This window comes from Parasteatoda tepidariorum, chromosome 2, assembly GCF_043381705.1.
Source record: "Parasteatoda tepidariorum isolate YZ-2023 chromosome 2, CAS_Ptep_4.0, whole genome shotgun sequence".
Classification (NCBI taxonomy): Eukaryota; Metazoa; Arthropoda; class Arachnida; order Araneae; family Theridiidae; genus Parasteatoda; species Parasteatoda tepidariorum.
The window spans coordinates 57,769,263-57,792,803 of record NC_092205.1 but is presented as its reverse complement, the minus strand read 5'-3'; the positions used below and the strand labels follow the sequence as shown (position 1 = coordinate 57,792,803).

Genomic DNA, 23,541 nt, shown 5'->3' with positions numbered 1-23,541 from the left:
TTCAGTATTAATTGTAATACTATGTAAAAGCTTATTAAAATAATATTTAAATATTCTGAGGAAAATCGTTATAAGAAAAAATACAATTGTATATTATTCAATTTGATTCAAACATTGCATAGTTTAACAATTCTGTGTTTTATAGCAATCTAGAGATACTCCTGTATGTTCTAAAATGGTTTAAAAAAATCTAATAAATGCCATATTTGACGCTGTAATTGAGAATTTGAAATTTTCCGATATCAAAACCTGTTTTCCTATAGCTCAATGTAAATGAAAATTGAATCCTTTTCTAGCTCAGTTTCTCGTTTTATATGTATTTTCATAATGAAACCCACTAAAATTAATACCAAATTTAAACCAACTAATAAAATAGTTGAAAATTACTTGGTATTTCTTTTAGAAATGAAAGAAACTAAAAATAAGTCTCACAATTGCTTCGTAATAAATCTACCACGCCTACCAATTTATTAAATTGTTCATAATTATTCTGTAATTTGTAAATAAAAATTCAGTATTTAGTAAAAAAAAAGTGCAGCAGTTAGTGAATTCGTAGGTCTACTTCATGAAGTTAAACTAGTAGTATGCAAAAATAAAATCTATATTAAACATATTTATTTTGAAATCTCTTTACCATATTACCTGAAAGTTACTTAGAACAATCATACTTAAAAGTATTTAGTAGTGAATTGAAAATTACCATGCATTGTGAATACAATATGACCTTTGTAGTTGAGACTATGGTTAATATGTAATTTTTCCATTTAATTGTACCTGTAAAATATGATAGTAATATTTTTAAAATTCTTTGCATTATTATAAAAAAAAGTGACTTCTTCTATGCTATTTTACATAAAACATTGAAGTAAACGATATATTTTTAGTTTCATAAGAAACACGTCAATTTTTTCTTCAAGTCGTTGCTCTCTCATATAAAAATGAGGTATTAAATACTACCTTGGAAATTCAATCACTTAATTAAACTAGAATAGGAATATTTAAAACTGTTTTGATAATATTATGAAGTCGTATACAGATATTAAAGAAAAATATTTAAGTCTTTAATACATCTTTCACAATAAACAGCTCTGCATTTTTCAAAATAAAAAATTCATTACGATCCTAAAAAAATTTGACCGATTCTAGAAAATTCAGCGACTTTCGTTTTCTGATTCTATTTCTAGAAATCAGATAAATTTTAAGTTCGATTAAATTTTAAACTGTTTTTCGGACAGGAAATTTTTTTTAACACAAATAAAATAGCTTCTCAATCCAAATTAACCATTTCTCCTCCAAGACTATCGAAACGCAAGCTGCTTAAGATAAGGTGCGACGCATTAATAGGTAGGATTACCATATTTGCGGTTTTCAAAGCGTTTATTCTCTAACGCGACAAGCAGTGCCTAAAGCGTGAGTGTTTCCTGTTGTGCGGCCGGTCGGAACTTACTTGGCAAAGATACATGCACAAGATACATGTGCAGAGCAAAACTAAATGGATGGGAGGAGGCAATAGGACCGAGTGCCTGAAAAAAAGCGATTTGGGCCGCATGTGCCAGCTGGCGCTCAGAATACAGATAGGTAGATTATATGCAAATATAAAAAGCTGTAAATGAGCCAAGTTCTTTGGCATTTAAATGTACGATATATTTCTGTTGTTGTTGTTGCTAATTCCCATCTGTTCGTCCAATCCAGCCCTAAACAGATCAAGATGTGCTCAGGTGATGCCTGGTTTTGTTGGCATTTAGGGCAAAGAGGAAAGATCTTTTGATTTGCAGAAAATGTGAGACTTTTCAGGTGTCCACTGGCCAGTCGGGATAAGCAGGTGTTGGTTTGCCTGTCACCAGGGAGAGATAGAGAGAGTCCTGGTCTTTTTGCTTTATACCAGTAGTGAATAGGTGGAAGCAGCCACTTTTGTTTGTTCTGGGCCTTTTGCCTTGCAAAAAGTTCAAGGTATGTAAGCTCTGAGGTGGAGGGGACTGGATGGTCTAGTCCCTTCTTTGCAAGAGTGTCAGCCAACTCGTTGCCGTGGATATCGACGTGGGACGGGATCCATTGAAAGTGGACCTCATGCTGTTGGGAAATGAGCTTTACTTTTTGTAAGATCGAAAAACTGGTTTTATCTCCAATGAGGGCCCAATTTTTGAGGTGTTGAATTGAACTACGGCTGTCAGATAGTATCCAAGTATTTCCAAGGTGCCCTTCACTCAAGATTTTCTCTAGTCCCCTGTCGATTGCAATTAGTTCGCTTCGAAAGACGGAGCAAAAATCGGGGTTTCGTTGATGAAGAGTGTAGTTCTCTCGAGGTGTTTCAATAAATACCCCACTGCCAGTCTGTCTATCCATTTTACTGCCATCAGAGAATATTTTGATGTCGTTTGGAGGGATTTTATTGATGATTTCCAGGGACAATTGTCTGAGGAAGTCAGGCACACAGTCTTTCTTGTCAAGCATGGTAGGGAGGCTTTCATGGAAACTAACATTGGAAAGATCCAAGCAAGTACTAAGATTGCTATGAAGATAAAGAGGTTCAATATTTTCAGCGATTAACAGTTGTGATTTAACATGACTAAAAGGACTGTTTTTCTTTAGCCTTTGATTGCAGGTCCAATTATTTAGGTAAATAGCAGTTAAATTGCCTTGGTCTAAACTGGAAAGTTTATTGTAATATTTCACTAAATTAGCTTGCCTTCTGAAGTTAAGAGGTTGCAGATCTGCTTCGTAAAGAACGATCTCTGAAGGGCAGCTACGTTTCAATCCAGTGATGATGCGAGCGGCGGTCAGTTGAACCTTTTCCAATTTGTTTAAGTTAGATTGAGAAGCACAGCAGTAGACAGGATAGCCATATTCAAGAATTGGACTCACAAGAGCCTGGTACGATATATTTCTAAAAAAATGGAGTTGATTAATGTGTTCACCTCATTTATTGAAATATTATTACTTTGTGTTGGCTAAAATATCGACCACCAGCAATGAAAATTTCAAATACATAAAAGCGATAGAGCTATCATGGGGGGATAAAACAAAAATAATTAAGTGTATGCTAAATATAAATGATAGAAATTATTACGAAAAATTATTTTATTTTTGTATTTGAAGTTAGTTTTCATATAAGAAATCACTTGCATTTTATAAACCATACTCGATTTTGAAAGAAATATTTTTGCAGTTCACTTACAAAAAATATTTAAAGCTGATAAAAAATAACATCACACTTAAGTATAAAATAACATAGCAATTATTTTACGCAAGCAATTATTTTAACAAAACACTGGACCATACTGAAAAAAAAAATTAACTTCATTTCCAAGATAAAAAAACACATCACTACTAAAACTAAAGTAAAAAATCAACAGAACATCATAATACAAATTAAATCTTTTAGGTTAAGAATAATAATTACAGAAAATTATTTTTTATTTAAAAAAATATTTAAAATGAAAAATAACATCACACTTAAGTATAAAAAACATAGCAATTATTTTAAGCAAGTAAATATTTTGAAACACTGTTTGCCCCATACTACAAAAAAAAACGTTACTAAAATTAAAGTAAAAAATCAACAAAACATAATACAAATGAATTGTTTTAGGTTAAGAATAATATTTACAGAATGTTACTTCAGACATAGACATTCTTAGGGATAAGAAAATTTTACACTATTACAGAAATAAATGTTTTGTGGTTCGTAAGCACCTGGAAAAACTTAAAAACTGACATCAACATTGAAATAAAACAGCTATAAATGAGCTTATCTTTCAATTGTGAATTAAAAATGTAAATCTTTTGAATTTTGTTGGATCTAAATATAATTAAATATTATAATAGTTACAAACACAATAAAATACAAATTTTCATACTAATATTACTAAGCGTTTTTTCGAAGTGCGTACGTACCTTGGTCATGTTTCAAGATAAATTAACTTTTTATTCGAATGCATGCCAATTCTTTACAGAAAACACTGGGAAAAAATTTACAATTAACGTAACTCTTAACAAACCATATATCACGTGACCAAAAGAGTATGTTCCGATTCGTTTTTGGTGGACCAGAGCTTGCATTAAATACATTAAAAAGCTAAAACTGGCATAATTATCGCCATTCACCCCATTGGTCAGATCTTGATCCTTTGACTCTGATGGGACACCGATGTTCCTTTAATATATTTTTTTTCTGACTCTCTAATTAAAAGCCAAAAACATATTTTGTTATTTTTTAAATAGAAAAAACAGTCTTACTAAAAAATATCTTTTATATAATGGGAGTCATATTTGTACTAAAATATAAAATAAGAAAAAGTAGTTTAAAAAAAATTTTTTTCCATTCATATTTCAAAAATTAACAATAACTGATTTTGTAAATTGGATAAATTTCTCTGGTGAATAGCTATTTCTTTTAGTTTTTTTTTAATTGTTTGGGATAGTCAGAAAATGAAGCGGCGTTTTATGCTGTATTTCGTAGCAAATAATTATTAAAACGCCAAATATAAAATTTTTCACCTCTTTTGTTTTAAATTAATACAAAACAATGAAAAAAGTATGAAAAATATGTTTGATGAAATTTCAGTATCAAAGGGTTAAGAAGAATGACACCATACGGATTATTAATACATTGGTTGGGAAATTTTGAATTTAATGTTTTCATTACTCTCCCGATATACACTACTAGAATATCATTTGTATTTAGTCATTTGAATGAAAAACAGTTTCAAAACCATGTTAATACCACGTAGACTGTTTTTGTTGCCAGTACATTAAAAAAAGCAGAATTTGCAAGCTTGTACGAGTATTATATGGTTGGACACGTATAATTGAAGCTGATTTCGCTGTATAAAATGCTTTTACATGAAATTATCAGGTGTTTTTTTCCCTCCCTGACAAAAACGTCACAACTTTTGTGAATGCCTGATATTTATACTTATAACAGACACAGGGAATAAATGAGAATAAAATCAAAAATCCAAAAAATGGAAATTAGATCCAAAAACATACATCAAACAAACAAACAATCAAAATACTTTCGAAACAAGGAAAATTTTAGAATCAAGACATCAAAATGCTCAATCACTTTTTAATTAGAATTATGAAATTTTACTTAAAAGGTTATTAAAGATAATTTAAAAGCATTATTTTTAAATATATTAAATTTAAAAATGAAAAGTAGCAGCTATTTTACTATCTCATGCTCTTCCTGTTACACCGCGATTTTGGTATTTTAATGGCTCAATTTGCCTACTGGATTTATCGTATACAAAAAATAATTTATTGGCAAGTAGTTATTTATTGGCAAAATAATTTATTGCAACAGGAATCTATACAACAGAAATAGGCTAAAAGATCAATTACGATTTCAGAGACCAGAATAAATTAGCTTAATACCTTTGGAAATTTTAAACCAAACTTAAATTAGCACAAATAAATTATCCGATGGGCGATTAACGCATAATTACCTAATTGTAACACTGAAATAATCAGTTGGCTAGAATCACACTCAATGCCACAAAATCATTTGATGCATCACTTAATTAAAATTATTCTTGGTACTTGGGAAATCTTTTTAATTTTTTTAAACGCTTCATAAATGTTTTCATAAAAATTTAATAACTCTAACAAATTATTTATTTTCAAAGACTTGATATAAATATAAGTACCGCAGAGAAGGTGGTATATCTTAAAGATATTTTGTAATATATTAAGGGAAAATAATAAAGTTTAAGAAAAGAAAAAAAAAATTCAGTAATTCTTATTAAAAAATGAAAAGCCAAAATAACATTCAAAATACAGGATTGAATGAACTCAGTTATGTCCAATTTCCAAAAATAGTTTTTTCTCATTAACTTCGAACTCCAATTCAGATTTTGAAAACGAGCGTTCATAACAAAACTTGAAGTTGTCCATATCTGAATTGGGCTGAAAAGTCATCTTAAGATTCTTGCTTTGAAAACTGAATTCGTCATTTTCATTTATTGCAACTATCTCTCTGCTGTCTGAGAAATGGAAGTTACAAAGTGAGTCAACTAAACTTTCCATGCTGTTAGAAATATCTCTAGCTGCAGCTAAATCCCTGTTTTCCTCATCTAAAACAATTGGCTCTCCTGTGATTGCGAAAGAATCAGATTCGATTGCGTCTAGTTGGTGGTTTTCACCTTCGTAAACAGTATTTGGCTTAGCGATTCCTGTCAAATCAGAATAGTCTGGTAAGTTAGCTCTCATCAAAGTCGATGGCGCATAATGAGTTTTGTTGTTTTGGAACGAAGTTGAGCTTTGGTTATTGGAACATATTTCTTCATTTCCTGACTGATGTTCTGCATGTGTTTCAATTCCCTTTTGTGTTATCCCTTTCTTTGGTGTGCTTCGTTTACGACGCTGTTTAGGTTTTGCTTGACGCATTACTGAGTTTTGCATTTCTCCAACTTCTACTTTAGTTTCTGGTTTATTCTGCATTTTACTAGGCTTACCTTTTTTAACTACTTTCCTTTTAACGGTACAGGGCGAGTTATGTAAGTTTGTCTCCACTTTTTTTAACGCAGTAGATTCTGTTGCCTCTTGATTGTTGTTCTTGTTTGAAACATTAGCGGATGCTGATAATTCTAAATTGCAATTTCCACCTTCTGATTCAACATTGGTATCTTCCAAATTATTTTCCATTTTTCCCCCAATTAATTCCAGATTCACAAAAGATGGATTGTTAAATATTTCTAGCTTTAAATTGTCAGAACTTAAACACAAACTAGATTTGCCCGCGAGACGGAATTCACAAGAGTTACCTACAAATTCAACACATTTATTGTCTTGTCCATGCCTTTGCTTAATATCAGAAGGAATGCACTTTCCATTAGTGTCATTCAACCATTCTTGTGTAGTCTTTTGTTGCTGACTTTTGGAATAATGAAATTGATTGCGAAATTTTACAGAATCAATAGTACATTTAGCCACTGTGGCTGGCTCAATGTCACTGCAACTGTCCTCAGAATCGGTTTCAGATGATGATATATTTTTCATTGGCCTCCAGTTCAAAGATGTGAAACTCCGAGTTGATAAACTATTTGCCTCCAAGCTGCTTCTCTTCTTTGAAACGATCTGCCGAAAAAAAAATTGCAATAATGAAAGATAACACAGTATAAATTTAATATCAAAATGAGTGATATACCGACGTAAAATTAAAATTTTTTATAGATAACTTATTTATCGTTATATTAATATTCTATTAATAAAGAAGAACTTAATCAGAGCTTTACGCACACACACACACACATATATATATATATATAACATAAAAAGCTTCAATTAATCTTTTTATGTTAGTTTCTTTGCTATAAAACTTCAGCCTTATTATTATTCTAATCGAAATACTTTCTCACACTTTTAAAAGCCACATCCTGTTCTTAAATCTATTTTTGGCACAATAATGCATTTAATTAAAAGCAGGACATTTTTCCCTTTGCTCTGTGTGGGAAATGCTCGATCTATTTCATAAATCAATAGCAACTACTAAGATTTCCCTCTTTCCCTAAATTAAGACATTTTACGGATTTTACTTTGCAAGATTTTCCCTAACATATAACCAAGGAGCACAACTTTTCGTGTTAACTTTTACTCATTCTCATGACTGCTGTTGTCTAATAATTAATAAATAAATTTTGTACCCTCTTTCCCGATCTAAGACCTGTTTTAATCCTTCCACTCGGCAACGACGTTATAAGTCGTCAGGATTAAACGGTCGGGAAGGGGTACAGTACGTACGGTACATTAAAGATATTAAATATCTCATTTGAAATTAAATAAATCAACTTCGGAAGAAGGTACATCAAAAATATGGAATAACTTCAAATCATTTATTCAAATGAACAGCTGGTAAATAAGCAGTCAAATTCTTCTACAACTAATGGCAATTAATAATTCACCCAGTATCTTCTACAAAAAATAAACTCTTCAAACTTTTTGTTTATTATAAATGATACCTACGCCCAGTGGAACTAAACGATCATCGGTTTTCCATATGTCTATGCTGCATATTTTGTCTACGTTACTGAGACTACTAGAAAGCTGAGCTTCAATTTCCTTCCTTGGACTGAAAAGAAAAACTGCATCGAACTCCTGATAACTAAAATGTTTTTATTGAAACCCTATCCCTTTGAGAAAGCGTTGATTTGGCCACTCTTAAGTGCTGAGCTGGATTTTATCGTCGATGAATTGTTTTCACACCCCGGAATGGTTTACGATGGGCTCCTTAGATGTTCGACATTCCCTCCCACCTACTCAGAACTCAAAGAAAAATAAGCTTCAATTTCTCCATTCAGTGTTAATTTACGATTCATCTTAACGAAAACAAATTTTTTCCCCAGCAGCTCTCGTCTTAGCTTTTGGAATTTTGTTCATGGAATTTCAACGCACTTTCATCTCTGAGGTTGCAGTTTTCAAAATATCTCCTAAGACTAATTCGAACTTTTTCATGTATCCCTTTGTGTTTTTTTTTTTTATGAGAATTGTAATTTTTTTACAATTCTCATAAAACAATTTCTTGAATTTTTATTGATTATTATTTTAAATTTTTTTCTCATTCTTGATGTTTCAATTGAAAAATTATTTTTTATACATTAATCGTATTTACTGATGAAATTTTTATTTTTAGTGAATTGATTGTCATAAGAAATGTTTCGAGAAATTCTTTTCAAATTTATTGTTTTATGTGTTACAGCTTCTATGAATTTTTGGTTAGTAGAATTTATATTTCTGTTTCACTATAGTGTGTAGGGGTAAGATAAAAATGCCATTTAAATTTTTTTCTCTTCGTAATGCAACTGCAATAATTATTGAAATTCAATTTGAATATATGAATGCAATTACGGTGTGGCAAAAATTAAATCAAGAAATGTTAAAACTCACACAAATAGTTTGGAAAAATGAATAAAATACTTGTTGTTAGAATTTAAATTGAAGTACAACCAGACATTAATGCTTTAGTCCAACGTTGGTAATTAGTTCATAGCTCTGTTCTAGCTCAGTAATTTCCATAAACAAATCGTTTCTTTATTTCTGAACTTTAATTCCAGCATACAGATAGGAAAATGATCAATAGCAACTACTAAGATTTCCCTCTTTCCCTAAATTAAGACATTTTACGGATTTTACTTTGCAAGATTTTCCCTAACATATAACCAAGGAGCACAACTTTTCGTGTTCACCTTTACTCACTCTCATGACTGCTGTTGTCTAATAATTAATAAATAAATTTTGTACCCTCCTTCCCGACCTATGACCTGTTTTAATCCTTCCACTCGGCAACGACGTTATATATATATATATACTTTAATTATTTTGTCTTAACAATGCATTATTCGCACATTGTATAACACAATTTAGAGCAAGTCATATTTAAGTCAGGCAACATTTTGTTAGCAAAATTATAACTTTTCATTTAGATAAGTCCATACAAAACAATACCTTTTAAGTTTCTATTTGATTTTTAAATGAAGAAGGCAGTTTCTCAGGCGAAAAAACTGGTATTCTAAGTTTGAAAAAGAAAAGCTGTAGAACAGAAATCGCACTATGTTTTAAATAACAAGCATAGCAGAATGAAATAGCCTTACGTCAGAGAAGGCATTGCAACAAACAGTAGATGATCTTTACAAACAGTAAAGTTTTTTTTTATCACTTTTAATTAAAGGTTAGACTCAGTTAAGTATAAAAAATGCAAAACTTAATAAAGCATAAAAAAATTACTGCGATCTGCTACTTGTATTTGGGGCCTTTGTTTTGTGAGGATTGACTCAGACTCTATTAAGTTATCAATTGTATATCGTTCTCGAGTGGACTCGGATTAAAATTCTTCGGGCTCAACTCTCCAATGGCGAGTTCGTACTCATCTCCAGTACAAATCACACATCTTCAGTGATAATTTACACAGTTGATGCGTCAAGTTATGAAATCAGGTATAAAAACTACTTTCTTGGAAAATTAAACTTTTTGTATGATTTTTGAACTACAAAATATGGCCATTTACTGTAAAATATGGTCCCAATGGTTTTGTTTGTTTGAAAGTTCGAATCTTGAATTTTTTTTCCATGCAATTATGCTACTTGTTCATCCAAAGATAATTACAGGAAAAAAATCTTTAAATTATTTTTATTTTTTTCATGACAAAGCTTTATTAAAACAAATAATTAAAAAATGATGATTATTTTGTTATGAATAGTTTCAAAACAAACGAATTTTATAACTCTGAGAAAAAATTTTTTTGGGGGGTTCTTTTAAGAACTGGCAAAATACTGAAAAAAGAAAATTAACATTAAGGGATTTCATTTTCGACCATTCTTCTGGCAAAACTAATTGAGATATTTTTTAGATCAGGGGTTTCCAACTTACATGAGGCCGGGGGCCGTAATTAAAAATACCAGTTAAATGGCGGGCCTCAACCTTATCAAAATTTTATATCAGACTCTTTTATGTTTGAAAGAACATTAAATATTACTGTCCGACTTCTATCAAGTTGTACAAAACTAACGTATTGAATTAGAAATTAAAATTAGAAGTAGATTTTTATGCAACATACACTATTATTTTTGTATTTGAATATTTTCTTCGATGCAAAACCTGAGAAATAAATTTTTTTGCGCCGTTGGTATGTTAAATTTCACAGAAACGAAGAAATTAGGTTCCTCTTAACGAAAGAAAAGAATTTTAAACCCATATAGATTTTTCACGAAAATTGTCTGCAAAAAATGACAACAAATGTTTTAGTTCGCGGGGCACATAAAAAGGCTTCGCGGGCCGGATGCGGCGCGCAGGGTAACCACTGTTTTAGATTGACTACAATCTATTATAAAGGTTACAAGTCCAACGTTAATAAAAAAGCGTGAAAGTACATTTTTGTGTTCGATTTCTTAACGTATAATATTGCCTTGCTTCATTATTTAGCATATTTAGGATCGATCCCTAGCTACGAAAATTGCATGCCATATAGTAAAAATCCGATCATTAAATCAAAACTTATTTAGGTATCTGATTTTAATTTGCTTACCTTGCGTTTTTGTTTAACGATTTTAAAATTTAATTAAAAGTTTGCACTGAAAGGCTAACCTACTTTAAATATGACCCTGTAATCAATAATATTTTAATTTAGCAGGTGAAAAATTTGTCTTCAGATAGAAAAAAAAAATAGTTATTTTGCCGATTGTACAGTGCGCAAAAAAATAAACGGACCTATCTGAGTAACTTTTGATTTAATTATCGGATCTTTATGTTTTAGGACTCAATCTTAAAGGATTAAGGGGGTGACCCCAGTTTTGCTAATTAATTACTGCAGACCACCACGAAAATCTCCCATGGTTAGCCTGACGACAAGATGGTTAGCCTAACCCATAATCCGACTACCACTGAAGATATTTTAGTTAGCACAGTAGTCGGTGCAAACCGAATGCGGAACTCGTATCGACCAGCCATCACTGGGATTCGAAACCTGTTAACATCATTGGAAGACGAACGCTCTATCCCCTCAGCCATCACTGATCGGTAGCCGTAATTTGGTCTTTACAGTTTGGTCAGGAGAGCAATGCTAATTTAACTCTTTGCGTATTTCGCCATATTTCGTTATAAGTTTATAGCTATTTGAGAAGTTTCTGCATACAATTACAAAATTGTTTTAACAAAAGATAATTTAATGCAACAAATAACATTTAGCAAAATTTAAAGTCTTAAAAAATTTGAATTGTAAGATACACAATCTTTACATTACATTAAAAGATGCAATTTTAGATGGTAAAATACGAAATTTTGGCAAAATTGGTCGAAGTTTCTCAGAAATCAAATTTCAAAAAGTCGTATATATAAAATTTGATTTCTCAGGAACAATTCATCCGATTTCGTTTGAATGTCTTATTTTGCCAAGAAAAATTACACTCTTTTAAAATAATGTAAAAAAAATTACATGCTTTAAAATTTTTCTCCAATATTATTTAATAAAATTTTAGAAAATAATGAAAATGTACTAAAAAGTTTTTTTTCTTCATGGAATTATCTTTGGATAGCGATACTTAGATTGCGGCAACCACCTATTTTTAGTGCGTAAGAATCCGTCGAAAAAATGTATGTTTATTCGGAAAAAGTGCGTTTTTGTGTCTGATTTCGTAATTTTAAATATATTCTACGCTATTTAATTAACATATTTGAGGTTACCACAGTAAGATAGAGTATAAAAAGCGAGGATCCGTTTATTTTGTTTGTGGACTCTATTTATAAATAAATCAATAGCAATCGTACTGACCTGATTAGTTAACACTGAACTGAACTTCATTTCGGTAGTACCATGGGAATCCAACATTTCTTTTTTGTCCATAGCATCCACAATTTCATTTTTTGAACAAGCCTTATCTTCAGCAACTATTTCAGATACTTCTACTTCATTTCGAATTAGAGACTTCATAGTGCTACTTAAACTAAAGCTTGGCTCGTTAGCTGCTGTGTCTCGTTCCTCCAATAAGGATTCATTTTTTTCTGAAATATTTGACACTTCTTCTAAGTTGGCAGATAAATATTTTCTAGAGATACATTTTGAAGGTCTCTTTGCTACGCTTTTTCTAAACTTTGATCGACATCTTACATGTGATGTTCTACCTGCATTTTCTTTTTTTGTGACTAAATTATCTGTAAGAGGTGCATTTTTATGCATGACTATATCATTTTTAGAAGCTGTTTTATTAAATAAAGCATGACCAAAAGTTTCAAATAAATCAGAACCCGCGTTTTCAGGAACTGCGTTAGTCGGTAAAGCAGAACCAGAGTTAAAGCTCGACTCATTGTTACCGTCATGTTGACTTATTACCCCTTCATTACTTATAGAATTCAGATTGATACTTTCAACAGAGTCCTTTCCAAATTCGCTTGACTTGCTTCGTTCTTTCAAAGGTAATGGTAATTGAAGAGCATCAAAAATTGCGTTATTTAATGATGTAACACATGAGTTTTCAGAGCCTTCGTTATTTAAAGAAAGATCCAAGTTTTCAAAAACTATGTTAGTCGGTAAAGCAGAGTCAGAGTTAAAGCTCGAATCATTGTTACCGTCATGTTGACATATTACTCTTTCATTATTCATAGAATTCAGATTGATACTTTCCAGTGAGTTCATTCCAAATTCACTTGACTTGCTTCGTTCTGTCAAAATTAATGGAAGTGTATCAGAAGATACCTTATTTAATGAAATAGAATTTTCAGAACCCCCTTTTTTTAATAAAGCAGAAGAATCTAAGTTAAGGCTCATATCATTGCAAACGCGATGTCTACTTATTACCTTTTCATTCAGCATAGAATCCTGATTAAATTTTTCAACTGAGTCCATTTCTAATTTTTTTGGCTTGCTTCGTTCTGTCAAAATTAATGGTTCCATATATATTATTCCATTTACAGAGTCTGATTTAGGATTAGTTAACTTCACATCGCTTGAAAAGGCACCACTAGATTCAACTGACTCTTGTTTATCAGAGTATGGTGCTATTTCAACATTTATTGCACCGAATATATTTTCTGTTACGTCTGTACCGGGTTCATTACTTATGCTTGTCTTCGAAGTCGTATTGCTGAAGCTATCACAAATAAATTTAGAACCATCAAACAAATGAACAACATTTTGATTTTTTCTCAAATTCTCATATTGTTCAATACAGCATGGGCAAAGGAGAAAGTTAGAAAAAGGCTCAGGACATTCGGGTAATTTCATGCAGTATTTATCTGAAAATCTTACAGCATGTGAACTCGAAGGAGAAGCATGACCAGACTCAATATTCGGACCTAGATTCAATTGGTTGTTTGAAGGTGTAATCTGTTTTTCTACGGACAAATCCTTGCTCTTGACTTCTTGGTCATTACGCGGATCTCCATTGGGGAATTCTGTTTTGGAATACGTAGTCCCTGAACTCATTGTGTTATCATGAAGTTCGGATGATGATGGTTGGCTGCCATCCTTTAAATTTATTGCAGGCAAATTTGATGTTCCAACATCAGATTCAGGATGAGAAACAATATTTTGTTCACTTTTTGATGAAATATCGTTACTTTCCCTTTCAAGATGAGTAGACCTAAGCAGCTGTTCTTGAAATATTCGACAATTTTGAGAAAAATATTCTTCGAAAATATTTTGGAAGGTACTTAGAAGTAAATGAGGGAACATTTGACTGGGTTCACATATAATTTTCTCTGAACTAAAAGAATCTTGTCTCTTTAACTGTGATGTCGAGGGGTATGAAATCGCTTGTGTAGATTTTCCAATCGGACTTGAATTTTCATCTCTTTTAAATGATAAAAGTTTACCTTTATCGTAGATATCATCTTCAGAATACATAGTTCGATTCGACTCTAGATGAGTTTCATAACTATTAGAAGAAACATTTTCCAAAATTAATCCCGACTTAGCAGTATTCTCTTTTCCGTTAACTCCACATGAAGAATTACCGTTTTCTGGTACTTTTACACCTTGTACTTCTAATTTATCATTTTCTGTCTTTTCTCCGTGTGCTCCAGCTGTGGACACAAAATTGTGTGAATATATATTTTCCATGTCTTTGATCTCCGATTGCATTTCATTCACATTTGATGTAAGTTCGTTAGCATCCACAACCATGTCTTGTGTTTTCAAAGATGAATCACATTTATCAGTCTTAGTTTCGTCTCTGCCTTCTTCAGAAAAGGCTCCAGAATTTTGATCAATGTTATCATTAGAAAGTATAGGACCACTTGGCAATACATTAACTAGTTCCTTTTCTATGTCATTGGCCTCCGATTGTATTTCATTAACATTTGATGAAAGTTCGTTTGCTTCCTCAATCATGTCTATTGTTTGCAAAGATGAATCATATTTATTACCAGTCTTAGTTTTACCCCTACCTCCTTCAAAAACTGTACCAACATTTTGATCTAAATTATCATTAGAATGTAAAGAATCACTCCCCAATACACTAATTGTTTCCTCTACTTCCGATTGCTTTTCATTAACATTTGATGAAAGTTCGTTTGTTTCCGCAACCATGTCTAATGTTTGCAAAGATGAATCACATTTATTACCAGTCTTAGTTTCTCCCCTACCTCCTTCAGAAACTGTACCAACATATTGATCTAAATTATGATTAGAATGTAAAGAATCACTCGCCAATACCCTAACTGTTTCCTTTACTACGTCTTTTACTTCCGATTGTATTTCATTAACATTTGATGAAAGTTCGTTTGCTTCCTCAATCATGTCTAATGTTTGCAAAGATGAATCATATTTATCACCAGTCTTAGTTTTACCCCTACCTCCTTCATAAACTGTACCAACATTTTGATCTAAATTATCATTAGAATGTAAAGAATCACTCCCCAATACACTAACTGTTTCCTTTACTTCCGATTGCTTTTCATTAACATTTGATGAAAGTTCGTTTGTTTCCGCAACCATGTCTAATGTTTGCAAAGATGAATCACATTTATCACCAGTCTTAGTTTCACCCCTACCTCCTTCAGAAACTGTACCAACATTTTGATCTAAATTATGATTAGAATGTAAAGAATCACTCGCCAATACAGTAACTGTTTCGCTTATTATGTCTTTTACTTCCGATTGTATTTCATTAACATTTGATGAAAATTCGTTTGCCTCCGTATCCATGCCCTGCGAAAGCAAAGATGAATCACATTTATCAGTCTTAGTTTCGTCTCTGCCTACTTCTGGAAAGGCACCAGTATTTCGATCAGTGTTATCATTAGAAAGTATAGAACCACTTGGAAATACATTAACTGTTTCATTTTCCATGTCATTGGCCGCCGATAGTATTTCTTTTACATTTGAGGAATGTTCGTTTGCTTCCACAACGATGCCTTGTCTTTGCAAAGATAAATCACATTTATCAGTCTCAGTTTTTTTCTTATCTACTCCAGAAAGGGCACCAGAATTTTGACCAAAATTATCAGTAAAATGCATATATTTACATGGCAATACATTTGCTGGTCCATTTTCTATATGATTGACATCTGATTGAATTTCATTAGCATTTGAGGGAATTTCGTTTGATATTTCTTCCTTGTCTTGTGTTTTAAAAAATGTATCCCATTTATAAGTTTTTGTTTCGTTGCCATCTGCTCCAGATAGGGAAACAGAATTAAGATCGAAGTTATCATTAGAATGTTTAGAATCACTTGTTGATACATCAACTGATTCGTTTAAAATATCACTAACCTTTTGACCATTTGTGAGAAATTCGTCCTTTTTCGCTGCCGTGTTTTGTGTAAGCTCCTTCCCATTAGACATGCAAACATGATTAGGTTCAAAATTACCTTGCAAATTCATATTTTCATTTGCTGGTATAACGAAATGATTATTTACAGAGTCAGCAGATGTAATCTCATCACAATTTGAAGAGAGTTCGTCTGTTTCATCGACAATGCCTTTAGTTTCCGAAGTTGATTCAGATTTATTATCGTTTGTCATTTGCCCATCTACTTCACACATCGAAACAGGATCAAAATTATTCTGGAGATGCATAGTCTCGTTTGGAGATTGAGTGTGTCTTTCCTCCAACTGAATTTCATGAGCATCCGGGAAAAAGTGATTTCTTCCTGTTGGGATATTTCGAGTTTTAAAATGTAACACAGTCACTATATCTCCTTCCGGTTCATCCGAATGTTTTCTTTCTCCTTCTATTTCATGTTTTGGATAAAATTGTGCATCAGATTTACTAGCCTCTTCCTGTGATGTAAAACAAGTAACATTTTCACTACGTATTTGAAACTCATCCTCTTGTTCTACAGCTGAAGTTATTGTTTCGGACAATGTACATAAGTTGTTATCCTTGTTATTTCTTTCTAAGTTTCGATTCAAATTTTGTTGACTATTTTCAGAGTTGCAGAATAGAGATTCATAAGTATCTAGTAGTATCCACCTAGTTTTCTTTCCTTTCTTTTTGGTAGTTGGACTTGTTTTTCCCGGTGGATTTTCATATCTATCTACAGAATCATTATTTTGATCACGTTGCGTAATTACATTATTGGTTTTACCGGAATCAACTCGAAAGGAATCACAAAACTTGTCTACGGAATTTCCGCCCGGAATATTTCGTCCTGCTTTTGAAGTACCATCTGGATTACTATCACTCTTAGGACAGGTTTCTTCCGTTTCTTGTCGATCTTGCGAAAATTTATTTTCCTGAACTATCCCTTTATTAGATATATTGGCTGCCAAACGTTTTCTATCAGAACGTGTTCTACTAGAACGATTTCTATTATTCGGCATTTTCGCATTCAAGTTCGTTATTACACCCAAAAAGACGTTTACGTACTTAAACCTCTGACTTTGTCCGGATTCGTAATCCCGATATTTATGTTTTAAGTGACTTTTTACATATTTTATTTTACACTTCTTCCTATTCTTCAATTTTGGCGAGATGTACAATTCACTGTTCTGATATGATTGCCTAAAAAGATAAGTTAAGGAAATCACTCGTACAGATTAACATTAACGTTACATTAAAATGTTTCTACGAATTAACTATTGGAAAAAATAACTTCTAGCGTTGAGCCTCTGGGTAAAATTATACGGAAATTTACATGCTCTGGACACTACTACCAAATAACATGGAGAAATTGGTTTTTGATGCAGGAAAGCTTACAGCTAAGCAAGCTCTTCTGCATCGGGTGAAACACTTAGCGGGTTAATATAAATAAATAAAGAAAATAAAAAATTACATAAAGGAATACTAAAAGTTTTGTAATTATGAAAATGAAAGAATTTTTTTTTATACTTTAAGATATAAGAATAAATTATGTTGAGAAAAAATTACTTTTATAATAATAGTTTAAAATATGTAGTTTAACAATAACTATAAAATTTTAGTAATAATTAATAAATTGTTATTTAAAACAGATGTATGAAAAAGCTTGCATGAATATTATCAACAAATTAATTTTTTTGACTAATATAGTTTATTAAAATAAATACATATTTTTAAAATAGTTTATTATAAAAAAAATAATTTAACAAAAGTCATACGAACAAAGTATAAAATTAGCATATTTAAAACATTCTTTTCTTAAAAGTCTTAATTTTGAAAGAAAAAATTTATTTTAACTATCCACCATACTGAAATCTTTATTTTTGGGAATATTTTAAGAAGCTGAGGCGTTTTTAAAATTTTATAAATAGTATTAAATAAACACTCAACTTTCTTGAGAAAAAAATCAATAAAAACACGGTTTACGTAATTAATCTAAGTCTTTCTAGAAACCATTTAAATAAAAGTGAAGGAGTAGATTTTTACTCTTTATAATATAGACTAGCAGCTTAATTAATTCGGTCTTACTCCTACGAAAGTGGATCTTCATTTAAAGTCTCTACCCACGCCATCTTGGATTTTTGGTTAAATTTCAATTTGTATGTTTTTCATATTTTTTTTGTACTTAACTTTTGATGATATAGTTAAGTACAAAACTATATCATCAAAACTATATCATAACTTTTGATGATATAATTCGACAGCACGATACTTTTTAAAAAAGAGAGGAAATAAAAGGGTCAGTTAATTAGATACGGAGAAATAGCGCTCGAAATTTTTTAAGAATTCTATAAATTTTACCTTTAACTTGAAAGCAAAATTGATGCGATTTGTAGTTTTGATTAAATAATTTAAAAATACACTGTTCTTACTTTTTCTTTTTTTTGCCGGATGCATACTTATTAGTAGCATGAACATTTTATAATTATTTTAGCAGAACTTTTACAGTGCAACTATTTCTTTTATTTAGATCTGCAATAAATAATTTGTCATCATTAGATGTTTTCTTTTCCAGAGGCTTTTAGATTTAATAAAAAAAAATAGATGGTCAACTCACAATAATAGCTTAATTAATAAGAATAATAACATAATTAATAAGAATAATTACGTAATTAATAAAAATAACATAACTAATAAGAATAATAACATTTGTTTATACATATATTGGTACTAAAACCTGAAATTGCCAAAAATTAAACTTCGCAGAATCAAAATTTCCCTAATCAATTGACATTCCATAGATAACTTTTTTTTAAATTAATTTTTGCTGATATGGCATTATTTTGGTTAAAAGAAACACGATTTGAAAGCTTAAGTAACATCAACTATAATTTTTTTAAAAAAGATAAACAATTGAGCGAAAAATGAATCATAATTGTACTGTCAACAACGAAATTATGCGGCCCAAAAATAGAAGATTTTTTTTAAATCTTTGTAATCATAATCAGGGTTGGGTTTTTGAAAGGATGACCGTCAAAATTTAATTTAATTCGTCAAAAATTGGTTGAAAGTTTAAAACCGTCAAAAACCTAGGATGGTGTTTACAATGTTATAAATCATAATGCACGATAAGTTTTTTAAAGTTTATTTAAAACCCGGTTTTTATAACATTTGATATTTACCCAAAATTCATTAATATCTAGATAGGCTATTATGAAAACCCATCCAGGGAAATTTATGAATTTTATAGAAAACGAAATGGCTATTTTTATTATGGGTTTTATTAAATTATATATAGGCACAATTAAGTTTTACATTGATAATACATAGTTGATACATAAAAATAATTGAAATCGTAGTTTTTATTTTCTTTCGAAAGGGATTGGGGTTTTAGTTGTCCTTATATCCCTGTTTCTGTTCCATTACTCCCAATAATTGAGGTTTCAAAATAAGCAACTTATGTAGAAAAAGTTAGGCAGAAATATATTTTTGAAATGCCAATATTTATTCAGGTTTTAAGTAATTCATTTTAAAAAGTTCGCTATTCTTAACTTTTCTAGTATAGGATTAAATACGTAATTTCTTTTCTGATATACATTTAGTTGTGATGCGATGATGAATATTAATAATTCCGAACATGTTATCAATTTCATTTGGCTATTAATTTTTCGAATTTTCATATCATTACTAATCGATATAAAAATAGAGCTTAATATTAGTTTAAAATTTCATGGGGGTATACAACACATGTGTGGTTGAATGTTTCAAAATATTTGAATGTTTGTCATGAATAAGATTGGGGAAGCATCTTCCACTGTGGGGAAAAAAATCTACTCAACATGCAATTTTAATGCTGAGAAATAATTGTTTTCTTCATAGGTAAAATTGCATTGTTTAACTCTATGCAAAAACCTAATATATTTCATTTAAATATTACATGTTTTTACCTAGATTTTAAGAAAACTGACATTTAATAATTCTTCAAAAAATGAAACTGAAATATTTTAAATTGTAACTTTATTTTCGAAAATTAAATTGATTTAATATATTTGATTTGACTGAAAATATGAGAAATATTTCCAGAAACCACAAGGAAGACAAATCATGGTTTTGAGCTTTAAAAATGACAAAAAGTTATAAAAATCGTTCTATGGATATAAACCCAATCTGGGGCTAATACTCATTTATAAGTACCCTACATACTCAGTATTCATCAGACCCACATTTGTGTACTCCAGCTAGTCGAAACTAGTGAAAAGAAGTTAAAATTTCACTTCACCGATTAAAAAAGAAAAAAACTGGCTATAAAAAGACATTATAGATTGCTAGTAGCAGCCACTAAACGATTGAAACTTGAATTACCACTACGCGCAAAGTTTTAATTAAGATTTAAGCATACCAGGTAGGCAAAATTTTAATTTACAATCAATTTCCTAAGGCGATAACATCGAGATAAGTTTTGCTTGTAGGGGTTAGAACAAGATTCATTTAACACAAAGCTGAAGTAGAGATTTGATTACTCTAGCTAGTCGAGAAATGGCCGAAATTCCTTTCGCCGATAATTTGTTCTTTTTATGTAACTATCAAAGCATGCACGATATATATCCACATGAAAAATTTCGTGCATATTTTTTACATAAATAATTGCTATAGCGAAATTGATTCAATATTGTAAAGAAAATCAAGTTTCAACTATTTAATTATTATTCGCTCTTCATTTCTTCTCTGATAAAAATGTATTTTACTTTCGTATGAAACAAAAAAAAAAAAAANGCATAACAAAAACAAAAAAAAAAAAAAAAACAAAAAAAAAAACATATTCATGCATCAGTAGTTCGAGAGAAGGAAATAAAAAAGTTTGCATTCATCGATTTAAAAAAGCATAATTTTAAAATATTAGATTAAAAATAAAACAATAGGGAAAACTTTTAGGTAAATTTATGAAAAAAAAAATAATAATTTTGCGTTGGAAAAAACATGATTGAGAAGAGATGCTAAGCTTATTCTTAGAATAGATGACTTTATTAATGTTCAAAGCTGTATCAATCAATATACTATATTGTGTAAGACAAGACTGTTTTTCTGACAGCTTCGCGTCGATTTGTACTTGCAAGTAATTTTATTTCAATCTCGACATTTTTCAGAAAGTAAATTTAAAGTTAAGCTATCATCTGCAACTAGAAAATAATTTAAATCAATACTCACAACTTAGAATTAAATCACCTAAACTATGAGTTGGGACCATACACACGACAAATCATTAACTATACAACAGAATAAATGATAATTTAATCGAGATAAAAACTGCTTTTCTTTACTTAACAGCTTTGTCTAAAATTTTAACTTAATGCCATTTTATTTGAATATCAATACCTATGGCTCAGATAAACTTAAACAATCGCCTGATAACTTATCTCATTTTCGTTTTAGTTTTCCTGAGGGAGTATTTATTCTTCGAATATAAAACACCTTAAATAAGTGTATTTCGTTTACGTTCACGATTAAAGTCTGTTGTATATTAAATATTAGGATAATTATGCATTTATATTCCATAGAAAATTTATGTAAAAAAGAGGTTAAAGAATTAACGTTACTTAAAAAATTATTATTCTTCATGTTTATTTATTTTTAATTTTAGTAATTTATTTAATAAACTGATTCATGAAGACATTTTTATATATTACTTTACATTAGTTTAAATGTTAACTAAGGCATTTCGTTGACAGTTTTTAGGAAGGGAGACTGTCTAAATGCATGTTAAATATAATTAAGAAACTCTCTAAATGTATAAGCTTTCATGAAAAAAAATATTATTGACTGAAATTATTTATTCTCTCAATTATTTAACTTTTGCTTTCTTAAGAGCACACTTTGTATTGAAGCTATATTTTTTTTCAAAAATAAAATATAGGGAAAATGTCATTAGTGACCCTTGTCCCCATCCCCAACACACATTTCATAACTTTTTTAATGATTAACCTTAGTATGAAAGTGTTATAGAGCTAAATGCTTAGATATTGATATATTATGATTATTTACTTGAAGATTATGATCAATATCCTTAGAAAAAGACCAATAAAACACTATAGATGGTTTAAATATAAAATATAACTCCCAGGTTACTAAAGTACTAAGTACATTTTACAAAACAGTCAAGTTAAATTGCAGTGGCATTTCTTATTGGGTCAATAAGCTTAATTTCATCTTTAAAAAAATTGTGGGTGACTTTATGGAATGTAATTACTGTCCCCCTCATTTTCTTTTAAGAAATTGCAAGCAAGTAAAAAATTTTGATTTGTATAGAATGTACTTACTTCTATAAAAATATAGATGGCTAAATTAAAGAAATGAAATAGTTTTTCATCTATTTGGTAAAAACTACTGCAAATGCAGTTAAAGGGGACAGAAATTACCTAAGGTCTATAATTTACTTTACTATTTTAAAACTTTTCAATATATTTGATTCATTTGGTTTTGTTTTTGCATATTTAGTTTCTTTTATGACAGATTTCAAGCAATAAAAGACCATTATTATTTGACATATAGGAATCTTGGTAAACATAAGAATACCACATTTTAAAACTTAAGAGTAAATTATTGGCAGATATTGATTTTACTGAGGTAAAGTTGAAATTATCTACTTATAAGTGTTTAGACAGTTATGAATATGTTCTGTTTTGTGTTCCAACTGCTGTTTGATTTAGAAAATCAAAATAGTAACTTTGTATAATAAAACAATAGCTGAAAATTTTCTTTAATTCAATTGTATTTTAATTTAAAAAGTTTTTAATTGGAAGTTTACTTAGCATTTTTGTGTTCTTTTTTACTCTTATTAAGAACTGAATAATTTAGAATGTCTACACAATCGCTTTAAGTTATAATTTTAACAACAATCTATAAATTTTGAAGATAAATAAAAATTAGGTAACTTAGTAAGAAGTTACTTAGAAAAACTATGAGAAATAATTAACTGAAACTTTACTGTGCTATTTGGATGAAAAGTTAAATATACAAAAGAAGATATAGAAAAATTAAATTAAATTTTCCTTTAAAAAATGCCACCAAGGCAAATTTCAAAACAATAATTAGTTTAGATGAAATATTCAAGTTATGATTAAGTATATGAAAGCAAATGATATATAATATGTTTTTAAATTATTATAGAGCAAGTGGTGTAGTTAAGAAAAATATATATTTTGAAATTACAATAATAATGGTGCCCCTTTTTGTAGTTACTGCGCCAGTACCCAAAAAAGTATTTAAAAATACAAACAAGAGTTTTGGTTTTTCATGATTACGTGTTTACTTTGAA

The 23,541-nt window shown here is 30.1% G+C and overlaps 2 protein-coding genes across 2 annotated transcripts; both read right to left on the bottom strand.

Moving 5' to 3' along the window:
• Positions 1 to 1,563: 1,563 nt before the first annotated feature.
• On the bottom strand, positions 1,564 to 3,903 carry LOC122270522 (uncharacterized). The gene is made up of 2 exons (XM_043048136.2): positions 3,895 to 3,903; positions 1,564 to 2,868 (listed from the first exon to the last, which is right to left on the bottom strand). The coding sequence occupies exons 1-2, from the start codon at positions 3,901 to 3,903 to the stop codon at positions 1,564 to 1,566; spliced, it is 1,314 nt and encodes a 437-aa protein (XP_042904070.2).
• Positions 3,061 to 21,546, bottom strand: LOC107455751 (serine-rich adhesin for platelets). Its single transcript, XM_071177631.1, has 3 exons — positions 21,435 to 21,546; positions 12,260 to 17,432; positions 3,061 to 7,077 (listed from the first exon to the last, which is right to left on the bottom strand). Exons 2-3 carry the CDS (start codon positions 17,249 to 17,251, stop codon positions 5,794 to 5,796), a joined length of 6,276 nt encoding a protein of 2,091 aa, XP_071033732.1. The 5' UTR covers positions 17,252 to 17,432; positions 21,435 to 21,546; the 3' UTR covers positions 3,061 to 5,793.
• Between the last annotated feature and the right edge of the window lie 1,995 nt (positions 21,547 to 23,541).